Source organism: Sesamum indicum, linkage group LG8 (genome assembly GCF_000512975.1).
Source record: "Sesamum indicum cultivar Zhongzhi No. 13 linkage group LG8, S_indicum_v1.0, whole genome shotgun sequence".
NCBI lineage: Eukaryota > Viridiplantae > Streptophyta > Magnoliopsida > Lamiales > Pedaliaceae > Sesamum > Sesamum indicum.
In genome coordinates, this window is record NC_026152.1 from 14323182 (window position 1) to 14337390 (window position 14209).

Below are 14209 nucleotides of genomic sequence, written 5' to 3' on the forward strand. Positions count from 1 at the left end.
GCTGTTTCAGTTTACTCTTACTGCCTGTAACGCTCTGTCTTTGTCTCTCCACCCACAATTATTCTTTTATTTAAATAAATTACAAAAATACTCATATAAAATGTTTTTTATATTTAATTCCATGGATATCGTTAATTTTATTTATACTTCATGATTTAAAGTGTCTATATATGTTGATATTTTCATGCTCCATTGTTGGTGGTGGTGGGGATTGGGATTTTATAGGAATTAAGTTGGTCACAAAAGTTCAAGTCATGATTTGATTCAATTTGAACTAATCATATATGAAATGTAGTTCACAATTTAAAAATAGTGGCGAATTCAATTGATTTGGGTTAAATTCTGATCGACCCTAAAGTTACTCTGTTTGAGGTAAGTTTTCAGATAATAACAAGGTCTAAAAATAAATTTTGAATTTTAAATTTGAAATGATCAATCCGAATTCATTTAAATCAATCAATATTCCACATATGTTAAATTTAGTATGAAATTTTGTGTTGTATAGATTTTTAATTTTGTATACATTACATATATATTTACATGCAAATCATAAGTATCATATGTTTTAAGTTTAACAAAAATTATGTTGGTGCAGTCGAAGGATCTTTTATTATATTTTTATTTAATATATTGATATTAAATTTTGTATATGCGGCGTTTGTAATTTTAATTTTAAATTATAATTTAATTAAATTATATTTGTTATTAAAAGGTATATGTCGATTATCACATTGATAAGCAATATGAAAATATGATATAAATCCAGATCGACATGCGTTTTGGGGTTGGGAAGAATGAATTACGTGGGCATTACAACGTCGTTTTACGCGAAGAATGTAATGATTGTGAGGTACACGTGGTAATGATTTCCTTCACCACCCTTTTCGCAAAAACAGCTCTGGTTCTTTAAAAGTTTGTAACGTTTCACACCATGGGATTACAAAATCTCGCACTCATCAAACATCTTGTTAACATTATAATATATTATATTGACACCTCTCGATTTTAATTTATGATGCAGTTTGAAGTTGTATAGATATCTTATTGTTTGAGGTATTATAAATTTTATAAATTTATTTTAAAAAGATATCACGTTAGGAAGAGAAAGTTTTGAAATTTATAAATCATTTAAATTCTTTATTTGTAATTAATATTAATAAATTTTTTTAGTGGAGTATATTTTAAAAGGAATTTGTATAAATTTTTTATCTTAAATAAAAGTTTACTTATAATTATAACTACAATCTCAAAATGCATTTGTAATTCCATAAAAAGCAATATATTTCTATGAGCGTAATATATTTCACTGTATAAATTGGAGTGTAGTTTAAAAGATTTAAATTACATGATAAGTATATTTTTTTAAAATTTTAGCTCGGACCCTATTTGCCCATACTTAGATTAATTATACTTCAAGTCTAATATATTTATTATATAATTGATATGTAATTTTAAAAAATAATTATTAATTTAATTTGATAGACTTGAGCAAAAATTTTGGGTATATTTAATTTACGAGGATAAGAATTTGAAGAGGGGTAGGGGTGGGTGAAGTGGATAGGTGTGGCTATAAAGGGGCAGCTGAAACAATCACTCTTGCTTCCTTCTTTGCTTCTTCAGAAACCAAAGAAGAAATAAATAGCGGCAGAAAATAAAGAGAAAAAGGGTAAGAGATGGGAAACTGCCAAGCAATCGACAGTGCAACTCTAGTGATACAGCACCCAAACGGCAAAGTGGATAAGCTCTATTCGCCGGTCGCCGCCACTGAAATTATGAAGATGAATCCTGGCCACTACGTCGCACTTCTCCTCACCACCACCTTCTACTCTTCCTCCTCCGCCGCCAACCACAACAACAACAGTAACATCCCTCTTCGAGTCACGCGTATCAAACTTCTCAGGCCGACAGAAACTCTTGTTCTTGGCCATGTTTATAGACTTGTCACCTCCCAAGGTTGGTTTCTCTCTCTCTCTATCTATCTATACATATATACATATATACATATATACATATTATATGTATGATCATTTATGTTCCTGTTGCAGAGGTAATGAAAGGGTTGTGGGCAAAGAAGCAAGCAAAGATTCAACAGCAACAGCAGCAACGGAGGAAGAATGGAGAGATGATGACAGAAAGAATTACACGTAATTCAGATTTTGAAGCAGTAGTTAGAAGAAGTAGTGATGATGGCCATGTGAAGAACATGACTAATCAGGTCAAAAATTTTTCTTTTTATTTTTCCGTGAGTTTATAGGAATTTTTGTATGGTTTTTCAAGATTAATTGCAATGTTTCTTGCTTGGTTTTTTGATTTTCAATACAAGTTCTTGGAAAAAATTTAATTACTCTCTCTATATATACTGATTTTTTTTTTAAAAAAAAAGAAATCATTAGGAGGTACGTAGCTGAAATTTTTGGAATGATTAATTTGCAAATGAGTTGGAGTTAGAATCTTTGAGATCTTGGTATCATGCTTGAGTTGTTCAGTCCACAATTTATTATTATTCTGTATTAAAGCGAAATAATAATTATGAAAAAAAATAAAGCAATTATTTTTTTTGAGCATCATGAATTCTACCATAAGGTCCGGGGTTAAGGCTGAAGTTGCATAACTTTATAAATACGAGGTTGGCATGTTGGTGTTTAATTTATTTCATGTTTTAATAAATAAAAACTGGTATGTGTCCGTTGTGGTCATTTTTTAGTCATATTTTCGTCTAGAAATAATTAGATACATCAAATTAAAATAAAAAGTACAGTTTACAATTGAACATATAATTTCAATAATAATTTGTGCCATCATACATATGTATATATATTCTTAATTTTGATAAATGAATATTTGCAGGTAAAAAAGGAAGAAGGGCATCAAAGATCAAGAAATCATCAGACAGCAATGAATTCAGGCGGATCAAAATCCAGGGCATGGCAGCCAGCATTGAAGAGCATCTCTGAGGCTGGAACCTGATCATCACTTCTTCCTCTTTTATTTTTTATTTTTCTTGGCTCTCTGCTTCTCTTTAGATTTAATTCTGCAAAATATTAATTTAACTTAGACATGCCAACCCCCCCTCCAAGGGACCCGAAAGTGGGGAAAAATGATGAGGATGGGGAATGACAGCAAAATTGCAGTGTACTAAAGGAAAGCAGATCCAGTCATCCAGACCATGTTGTTTCACTCTGTTATCCAAATTAACTACACATACTCAAGTTCTACCTTATCATTGCGCCCCCCCCCTCTCCCCCTTCTCTTTTTTTTTTTCTTTTAAACAAATCATAAGTAAATATTATTTGTAGATGAGGTCTTACTTAATTGGAGAACCCAAAGTCCGTAATTTCTTGGTTAGGGTTCATCAGCGTGTATGTGTGTAGCGTTTTTGTTAATCTATTGTAGTAGTAATTAATAATTAATTATATATTTATTATTGATTATTAATGTATGTTGAATGATGATTGTTAAAATTTATGATTTAGTTGTAGTTGATTAATTAAAGGAGAAATGGATGTTATTGGTGGATAATTTATTAGTTATAAAATTAGTATGGAAAACTAATTAAAAGCATTCCCCTATTTGTTTTTAATTTTTGTGTTTTTTTTAGGACCTAACTGGAAAATACTGTAAAATAATTTATTATTTTCAGTTAAAAGTTCAGTAAATACATAATAATAAATTAAAAAGAAAGGAAAAAAGAAAATTGAATTAAATAACCCTCCAAATTGAAACAAGTTTAGTTCCGGTTTCTTTTCTCCGATTGTAAGAACTAGTAAGAAATGCACATTTATCGAGTTGCAAATACGATAAATATTTTATTAATTAATAATTTATTAAATAATGAATGAATAGGATAATAAATGAGAAGAAGTAGTTATTTGAATGCGTAAATAGAAAAACAAAATAAATAAATAAATTTAAAATAAAATAAAATGACAGATAAAAAAATAAATAGATACCAAAACCATCCTCTTCCAAGGGTCAGCTTGATTACGAATATCTTTTTATTATTTGAAAATTTTTAAATACCCTTCAAATGAAAATACTGGAACTGTGAGGTTGAAATTACTATTTTACTTTTTTTTTATTTTTTTTGTAAAAAGTTTGAAAGAATGTAAAAATATTCGAGGGTGTATAAAATAAATAATCTTTGGAAATATTAATACATAAAAATACTTTAAGAATATGTAAAATTATAATCTATAATCTAATTAATATGTTGGTCGGCTCACCATAAAAATTGAATAGAAATCCAACAGAGGCTAATAGAATAAGCTCATTGTTAGATTGACATTAAAATCAGGCAAATATTTATAATTGTTCAAACAAAGAGAAAATATTTATAATTACGTCAAATCTCATAAAAGATGGTTGTAATTTACCCTAAGGTCTTATTTACTTGTAGAGATCGGGCTGGATATCCAACACAATCTCTTGTATAGATAATAATAAATAAAAAAAATGATTTAAAACCCACTAGATTTGGTGGAATTTATTGTCACACCAGACCACTTGAGGGGATTGGATATGATTCTACATATTTGGTTTTAGATATAAAAATATTTGGTGGAAAATAACCTTAATTTTTTACTTTTTCAAATTTAATTTTATCTCAAATTTTATCCGTACAAATAAATAAAATATATAATAATAAAAGTAAATGAAGCCTAAGAATATATGTGATGACTGTATGCAACAGGGCCCACAGAATGAATGGTGTGAATGGTCTGTCTCTGCTCACTGATGGGAAGAATATCAGTCATATTGATGTTTTGGAGCCTATTGGCATGAGATACAGTACTGATGCATGATGAAGATCAGCAAACAAATTTATCTATTTATTTATTTGTTTTAATTTTTTGAAAAAAGAAGGCAATTGCAATGGCTGCCTTTTAATTAGTTTAAGATTAGGTGTAGCCAAAAGCAAAAGTAGGCATTTTGACCACAAAATATTGCCCTTTTTATATATGTATAATTAATTTTTTTGATAATTACGACAGGAAAAATACATCTAAAACTATAAATTTACCCTTTAAAGGTACGAAAATCACAACACATTTGTCCACGACTTGTCTGACTCAGCAATTCGATTTATTATCCATTGATTCAGAACCCATATAACTGTTATTTATTTGTCATGTAGCGCGTATGATTTCTTACTATTGATAGATATACATTTAATACTATTGGATAGCATACTACGACTCCTATAACCTCAAGTTAAAAACTAACTTAAGTATTGAAATATATCAACTAGCTTAATACTTTGTGTGTAGGTTAGCCTTACTCATCTAGATCGAGATATTCATTCAGTTCAGTACTCCCAAAAAATAGCCGGGTCATCACCAAATTATAACAAGATAATCATCAAATGTCTGAGGACCACGACCCTGATCAAATTAGATGAAATAAAGTCGTGTTTCCATCGCTAACCAATTGATGGTAAAAGCGCAAATAAGAAAAGCGAAGGTTTTTAAAACATTATGAACCTTGCATGATTGAGGTTACTTGCAACTTTCATTTGTGGGTCGAGAGAATCGTGCTTTGTGGTGGCTCCAAAGACATAAAAAAGAATGAAATAAAATAAAGAAACGACTTATTGCTAGAGCTACACGTACGTAGTATATATAAAAACGTAATTTAACAAAAAGAATAATAATAATAAAAAAGAAGAGGTAGAAAAGAAAAGTCGTGATTAGGATATTATCATTTTTAAAGTCCTCTAGATGGAATCCAGTGCAGACCTACTAGCAATTAAGCCCCAAAAAAGAACACGCTTTTCGTAGGATAATCTTGATCCACTCAACTTGCACAAGAATGCTCGCATCATAAAGATAATATTAGTAAAAAAAATTTAAATAATGATTTAAAATTATTATTAAAAATATATATTAAGTGATTATTATTTTAATTTGGTCATTAGTGATGAAAATTTTATATAAAAGTTGTCATTATATATAAACAATTGGTGACATATTTATCATAACAACATAGATTTAGTGGTAATTATATTTGTTAATTAGCACCAAAAATTATCATTATATATATGCCGCTAATTGTTTACAGTGATGACGTCATGTATAATTTTTTTATTACTGAATATTGTTGTTAACAACTTTTATGCAGAAAAATTGTTCAAAATTATTATAGAGAAAAAAAAAATCTTGTGATTTAAGTACAACTATGACAATTTTAACATTCTCACTTAAATTTTTATAGCTAATATTCTGTTTTTTATTTCTTCTTGGTTGCGTCTCTACTCCAAAGAAGAAAGAATGAAATGTATACTGGTTTAAATATAATTTAACCCCCTGTAAAATATGAAATAAACAAATACCCTATAAAAAATAATTAGTAAATTACCCCAAAAAATAAAGAAAATTATCCCCCTGTTTACGGTTTAGATAGGCGGATGATTTGATTCTTTTTCCAAAACAAAGAAGGTGATTTGCTATTTTATTTTTTACAATTTTTTTTTTGCTCATTCTCAAATCACAAGGGGTAAATTGTATTTTCTCAATTTATATTTGGCTGATATTTGCAGCAAAATTGGCTGAAATTTTTATTTGTCATTCAGTTCCCACCTATCCTAGATCCTGAAATTTTTATTTGTCATTCAGTTCCCACCTATCCTAGATCCTAAATCTTGTCTTCTCTCGACGAAGCAACGATCATTACAGTTGAATGATAGCTAGCGTCAAATGAACCTACAAACAAAGCCAATAGTTTTTTTTTTTAATAAAAATGATAATTATAATATTGTTATATTAATATCAATAAATGGATAAATACATCAATTTAATTAATAAATTCATATTATAATAAACTGAGGTACATTATTCGATGAATATTACAATAAATGGATCAGATTAAATGAGATATAAGTGACACAAACACAATCACATTTAGTAAAATTCGAAAATATGATGTCCAATTCAATATCACCCATCTTTGTTGCACTCAAGGAAGAAGGAATTATTCCTCCAGCCCACGACGCCATTAGATCTTTCTCGCACTTTTTCAACACTCCCACTCCAATTAAATTAGTTTTTTTTTAATTAAAAGAAAAAAAGAAAGCCAAGAAGGTAACTTTTTTTTTAAAAAAATAATTCTTTACTCCAACTTTATCGTGGAATTTATAGAGGTGGAAAGATTTGTTTTTTTCTTTTTCATTTTCAAGATTTGGGACCTAGAAAAGAAAGGAATCTTAGGAGCAATTAGCAATGATTATTTTTCATTTTATCCTTTTAAAATCAATTTAATAATTTTAATTTTTTAGCACTAGTGTATTTTAGTACTAATGGAGGTTGGTTGGTAGGATCAATTTTAGTCCAAATTAGATTTTAATTAAATATTATATTTATTATGTGATTGATATACAGTTTAAAAAAATGATCAACTATAATTAATGGCAAATATTGATTTGGTATAAAACTACAAAAACTTTTTTGTCAAACGTAAGATTATCGTGAGAGCTTTGATGAAAAATAGACAAATAAAAATAAAAAATCATGTAGATCGTAATAATAAGCAATTAGGGTACAACAGTAATTTGATTTTGTTTTCACTCTCAATTTTTAATTTTTCTCTAGAAATATTTGCACCTTTATTTCATCTTATTCATTAATTTATAAATATATATACATATATTTTTTTTCAATTATTTACTTAATAGTATATCGTTTCCGCAATGTCTTGCTATGACATCACTATCCATATTAAATCAATAATGAAATAACTATCAATTTCATTTAAATAAATAGATATATCGATTCGATATTTGACAACATATAAAAATACAACCGAATCACCTTTTATAGAAATATTTTTTATTTTTCCATAAAAATCTTTATAAAATCAAAAATACATATTTTTTTTCATTAAAACTTAAAAATCAAGAATGAAATACACACACACACACTAGCTAAATATCTAGGTGATTCTTGAGTATGTTTTTTGCTTGTTACCTTGGAAAATGAATATAAAATGTAAAATGGATCACTAATGAAATAAGTTACATAAAAAAAATTAATGTATTGTTTTTAAATTAAAAAAAAAAAAGGAAAATAAATAGGGTTTATAAAATATATATGGTCAAAGATGTATGATTGTATGTGGTGGTCAAGGTCTCATGAAAGAATGTGTCAAAGGCAATTAATAGATGATGAGTAATAAATAAAATATAGTATTCAGAGGAGGAAAATGGACCAAATTTATGTCCCTAGGAGCACTACAACCAACTATAATATACTATTAAGTGTGCCACTGTGCATAAGTTTTAAATATATATTTATATAAATTGTTTTATTAATTTTTGTGTTTAAAAGAGTATCTTAAAATATATATTAAGATAATAAATTAATATAAATATTTTGATTTATAAGAAAAAATGACGAACAAAGATAATAAATAATGTAGGAAAATTAAAAAAAATTGCATGAAAGAAAGTAACCACCAAAAGGTAATTATGAAAATTCATAAAAAATGGAGAAGTGAGGGAATAATTAATTAATTAATTAATTTAAAATTTTAAAAATAAACGGCATGTCAAAATTAATTGAAATTCCAAAAGGATGCTCTCACTTTATATATAGTATAAATAGATTAATAACAAAATATTAAATAATAACTTTTAAATTATCACTAAAGAAATTGATTTTTATCACGATATAATTATTAGTAACAAAAATAATTTTTATAGATAATCGGTGATACATTTATAGTGTCAACCATGCGAACTTTATTTATTTATTTATTTTTTTGGTTTGGTATGCAAACTTTATGTTATTTTTATATTCGATTTTCCTCTTCATTCTTTATACAAATTTCATAATCTATCTTGTAATTTCCCTAATACCAGAACCACCCCTAGATACCACACTTTTCTGTTCAGCTTCTAAATTCACGAAGCCAAAGACAACCATATCTGAGAAAATAATATCTTCTTTTTTCTCTTTCAAAAGAGCACAATAAAATGGGATAATTACACTCCTCTTCCCGAAGTTTGGTACAATTACATGTAAATTTCTTGTAGTTTGAAAAATTATGTGTAGCACTTCTGAGGTTTGCTTTCATCTAACAAATAAATCCCTCCGTTTGTTAAAATTCATTGAATTTGTTTATATTAACAAAAAATCAGAAAAAAAAAATTATATTGACCCCTGATTGACTTATTACTGACTTATTACAGGTCAAACAAATTATTACATAGCCAAATTACCCTCATACGTTTTCATGCATTAACTTATGTGAGGAGGTATATTTTCACCGTTATACAGGTATCAACATATTCAATGAATTTTAGGTAACGAAGGGACTTATTTGTTAGACGGAAGTAAATTTCAAGGGTGTTAAATGTAATTTTTCAAATCACATGAAATTTACATATAATTACACCAAATCTCAAGGGAGGAAAGTGTGATTGTCCTTAATAAAATAATAATGAGGGATAGTAATTAGGTGAGGAAAGATGAAGAAGGAAATGAAAATAACTGGGTCATGCAAGTTAAAACCTATCGGGTCCTTAGGCGGGTGGGGTTTTAAGATAGTATTAGACCCAACCCGTTGTCATCCCTACCAATAATAGGGTCAAAAGATCTGCCTATCAAAAGACTTCTCAGAATCTTAATAGCAACTTTAAATTCAATTCATGGAAAAAGCAGTACAGAGATAGGAGGAAGAATTGCACAGAGGAAACAATGCCAACAAGAAAATCAATGTCAAAAATCCCATTATAAGCTTCAAACATGCATTTACCAAAACTATCTCATTCAGCCCCAGTTTAGTTTACGGCAAAAACTCGATATATTTATAATACCAACAAGCAAAAGAGCAAAATATGAAAAACAAAATCACAAACAAACTTAAGTTCTCCTCTGATACTACTCATCATTGTTATATATAGAGAGGCCACAAGTATGTCTAGAGTTTAGGCTTTACGGACGGCTTCTTGCTCTGGCTCAGGCGAATTCCCCGATCTGATGTTGCAGTGCTCTCATGTCTCAGCTTGCCCTGCGCTCATTTAAGCTGTTCCATTTTCCCCTTTACCTTGTTCATGTTTGTCTAGTTGGCTGAAGTTGCCTTTCTGCTTGAAGAGTTGGGTGTGATGATGCCTGCAGTAGAGCTGATGCTCATGGGCGACATAATTCGATGGGCTTATCGTGCAGCCTCCATGACTGCACTTGAAACAAGCCCTATGGTATGAAGTTCCATCAACGGCTACCTGTGAAAATATAAGTCGTCAACAGCGTTAGATAAAATCTCTGAGTTTGACTCATTTGCAACAGTAATACAGTTTCTTCAAGTACCTTTTCAAGAGGGTAAACTTTTTTGTTGCAAGCGACGCATTTATCTTGAGTTCCTGCAAACAAGCTTGAAACTTTGCTGTTCGTAACGCCCGGCTCAACTGATCTTTCAGCACGAGCAGTTTTGGGAGCTCCTGTGAGATACATAGAGAAACATGCGAGCTGAAAACACACAAAAAAACAAAAAAAATCAGCAAGGAAGTGAGGATCAACTCAGTTCTGATATAACCTTCGAAACTTTTATCCAGGCTGCCTGTCATCTTGAACAGTTGGTCGAAATGAGGTTTGCAGTATAACACCCCTTCATAGGAAGAGTAATTACTCAGCTGCAGCAAGGAAAGCAAACGTTACAGATCTAAGTGCGAGAACGCAGGGACAATATATGACCTAATAAAATGCAGGTAGTGCTGAAAAACGGAAATTTTTGAAAAATAGTCTTTGAAAGAAACGAAATGATTGTGACACTAATAGCATTTGATCATGCAAATTAAGTATTTTCTTGACTCCCCTTGAGAGATGTTGATGGAATTAGAGCCAACTTGGTCATAAGAAATAATATGATCTAAGAAATCGTCATGCGATCAGCCCTGCTAATGGAATGAGAACTCATGCTTATTTCTCAAAAGGAAGAGAGAATTTGTTGCGTGAATAAGCCTATTTTTATCCTGTTGACTATATATGTGGCTTATGTATGATTTATCAAGCATACAATTACCTATCCATATCGATGCCACCAACCACAACATATGAGCCAAACGATAGCAACTCAGAATGACTATAGAGTTGCTTTAACCTGAGAAATACCATGCAGATGCGATGCAAGAGAGGGAAAATAGAGACTGAAGATTGCATTCTCCAAGAACATGAAAACACAAGTGATCAGCAATCAAATACTGTAATACAAAACTCAGTACTCCACATATGAAAGTTAATCCCGGAAACACAGAAATGTTGGGAAATTAATGAAAGAACATGTTATATATAATGGATTACCAATCCATATCTCAAACACATAACACTGCATCTTTCAAGTCCCAAGTAATTACACACTCAAAAGCAAGTTCCTTGTAAGCATATACAACATCCCGAGTACAACACACTACTTGATCACATACAGTATGAATGTAGAACCAACTATCACTGCTCAAACAGAACCATTTTCGCGATTTAAAATAATAACCAATCCATAAGAACCCCAAGAAGCAAAACTACAACAATTTAGTGATCCACAGTCAACTTAAGAATCGAACAAACTAGGCCAAACCATCATACTATCAACAAGTTCTCTCCATCTAGGTTCTCAAAATTATCATCCCTCACAGTACAATCTCCCAAACCTAGAACTCTAACCATCAAGAACCAAAAAAGAGAGCCCATCAATCACCACTCACACTCCAACTCAACAATCCCACAACAGATTCAACAAACAAAAACCAATTCAAAAAACCGAATCAACACCATCCCTGAAGCAAAAGCCCTTTTGCAGAACAAGCACAAAACTCAGTCCAAGAACCCTCACAATTTTTGCACATATCAATCAACCAAACATCAAACACAAAGTAACAAACATCAAAAGGGCTGCAAGAAAAATCTGACCTTGAGCGTCCCTTTGCAGTGGTGGCATCTAAAACAAGCCTTGTGAAACACTTTGTTGTCAGCAGTGAGTTGATCCACCAAATACACAGTCTTCTCGCAGGCCTTGCATTTCTGTGTTGTCCCTGCAAAAGTCGCCATTACTTTCTTGATTCTGAAGCTCGCTTTTCTTCCCCACTAAAACTTAGATCTTGATCTTTGTTACCAACCCACAAAAGAGAGAAAAAGAAATAAAAATTTGAAAAGGGCAGTTCAAAGAAATCAATGCTTCAAAATTTCTGCCTTTCCTTTTGTTTTCTTGAGTAGTTTACAGGTCAGCTAGTCAGAGAAGTAGCGCCAGTGCGTTACCAAGCGTTTGACAAAATATAGGAAATTTATGGGTAGCTGTCAACATCGGGAGAGCATTTAAGGCACAATCTAATTTAAACTGAATTTTTTTGTGTAGGTTAAACAAATAATTCATTTAAAAAATTAATCTTAATATCATAATACACGACAGATTTTAATTAGATCGAATTCAGCCGAAGTTAAATTAATTATATAGCAAATATAATATATTGAATATATAATCAATAAATAGTTGAAGTATAATAACTAATCACATTATAAGTATATAATACTTATGTATGGTTAGAATTTAATTTAAAAACTGATTTCTGTAATTAAAAAAATATATTTTATTATTGTACCATACATGTATGGATTCTATTACCGAGCAATAATTCAAGATTTTTATTAAAATAATTAAATTTCGAAATATAATTAAAATGATCCAACTAACTTAAAATTACTATTTTGCATTACATATTTTGAGTACGATTATTTAGACAAGAAATTTTAAATGGATAAATATTTTCAAATGTTAACGTTAGGATAATATTTATTTTTATATTATGTCGTTGCATAATTCATGCAATTATCAAATGGTAAATTCATCTTCTCAGAGTTTCTCTTTTTCCAGCTCTAATTTTTTTAAATACTTAAATAATGAATATTTCTTTTATAAACAAAGACAATTTGTTTTTAAATTTAAGAAACGAACACCAGCATAATTCATAACTATTTGTTAAATGACCGACTTATCAAATATATTTAATATCTTAACACGTTCCACTCGCGTACAAACTCTAAATATTAATTTTTTCTTTTTAAATATGTAGGTTAAAAGTTTAATGCAGTAGACGTGGCAAAGTGTGTAATCCGAATTTTCAGACAAAAACTTGAGTGCTGATTTTAGTAGTTGTGGGCGGCAAATATAGGGCGGTATTCACTCCTCAGATTTGGACATATCACCTTTCACGGGTCTAATTATTTTGTTTTTATTTGCCAGAAAAATCTAAAAAGTATTATTATTATTATTTATTTTTGATCATCATTGGAATAATGAAATTCTTGAATGAAACTAATGTAACTTGTGATTCACAGATTCTTCAAAAAAGATGGTATCATTTATGCGATACCTCTCTGGTATATGTTGGATATGTTGTTTGAAATATGTTTAAAAAAAAATAATTTTAATTATTTCTTTTGAAATTTATATAATTATAAATATTTCATACTCATTTGGTTTTTATATAAACCTCTTTCGTTAGTCCCATTATGTTTTTTATCTTTTTCTTTATAATAAATTGACCAGAATATTATTTTGAGAGATGAACAAAAAATAAAATAATTATTTAGAATAATTAAATGGACTATTTAACAGGCAAGTAATAAAATATGTTTTTATTGATTATTACAATTATTATTATTATGTTTTTGTCATTACAGCATGTGGATAGATAGAATATGTCCAAATTTGTGTTTTTGTTTTTGTTATTTTGGTTGGGATATGTTCAACTCAAATATTCAACTATTCACTCTTCAAAATTTTGAATTTGCTTCGTGATCGCTTTTTTTTTTCTTTTTGTACATTTTCCAAAAAGGCAGAAAGATACAGCAGTACTAGTTCCTGTCCTCTTCCTCAACCCCCCACCCCCCACCCCCACCAAATTCATCATAAAAAGTGCATGAGATTTGACGTAATTATATATAAATTTTCTGTAATTTAAAAAATTATATCTAATATTTGTAATAGTTAATACATACTAACAAATAAATTTTTCTGTGAGTCAATTTACGAATTTGCTAATACTAGCCAAATAAATAAATAAAAATCAATATGTATCCTCGAGGTTTGATATAATTAGATATAAACCCCCTATGATTTGAAAATCTTCATTTGGTACGCCTGACATTTTCATCTAATAAATAGATCCTTTCGTTAGTCAAAATTCACGAATTTATTGATATTAACAAAAAAAATAATAAAAACTCATATG

At 29.4% G+C, this 14209-nt stretch overlaps 2 protein-coding genes across 2 annotated transcripts; one reads left to right on the plus strand and one right to left on the minus strand.

Annotated features, from left to right (window-relative positions):
- LOC105168720 lies at window positions 1583–3220 on the plus strand. Its single transcript, XM_011088861.2, has 3 exons — window positions 1583–1953; window positions 2046–2215; window positions 2848–3220. Exons 1-3 carry the CDS (start codon window positions 1674–1676, stop codon window positions 2965–2967), a joined length of 570 nt encoding a protein of 189 aa, XP_011087163.1. The 5' UTR covers window positions 1583–1673; the 3' UTR covers window positions 2968–3220.
- LOC105168721 (LIM domain-containing protein WLIM1) lies at window positions 9686–12233 on the minus strand. Its single transcript, XM_011088862.2, has 4 exons — window positions 11892–12233; window positions 10525–10621; window positions 10299–10429; window positions 9686–10213 (listed from the first exon to the last, which is right to left on the minus strand). The coding sequence occupies exons 1-4, from the start codon at window positions 12027–12029 to the stop codon at window positions 10013–10015; spliced, it is 567 nt and encodes a 188-aa protein (XP_011087164.1). The 5' UTR covers window positions 12030–12233; the 3' UTR covers window positions 9686–10012.

Coding starts and splice junctions, on each gene's coding strand:
- LOC105168720 (XM_011088861.2), top strand. CDS start 1,674: ATGGGAAACTGCCAAGCAATCGACAGTGCAACTCTAGTGATACAGCAC. Junction 1,954..2,045: donor TAGACTTGTCACCTCCCAAG/GTTGGTTTCTCT, acceptor TTCCTGTTGCAG/AGGTAATGAAAGGGTTGTGG. Junction 2,216..2,847: donor TGAAGAACATGACTAATCAG/GTCAAAAATTTT, acceptor GAATATTTGCAG/GTAAAAAAGGAAGAAGGGCA.
- LOC105168721 (XM_011088862.2), bottom strand. CDS start 12,029: ATGGCGACTTTTGCAGGGACAACACAGAAATGCAAGGCCTGCGAGAAG. Junction 10,622..11,891: donor ACTGCAAAGGGACGCTCAAG/GTCAGATTTTTC, acceptor TCCTTGCTGCAG/CTGAGTAATTACTCTTCCTA. Junction 10,430..10,524: donor CCTGGATAAAAGTTTCGAAG/GTTATATCAGAA, acceptor TGTATCTCACAG/GAGCTCCCAAAACTGCTCGT.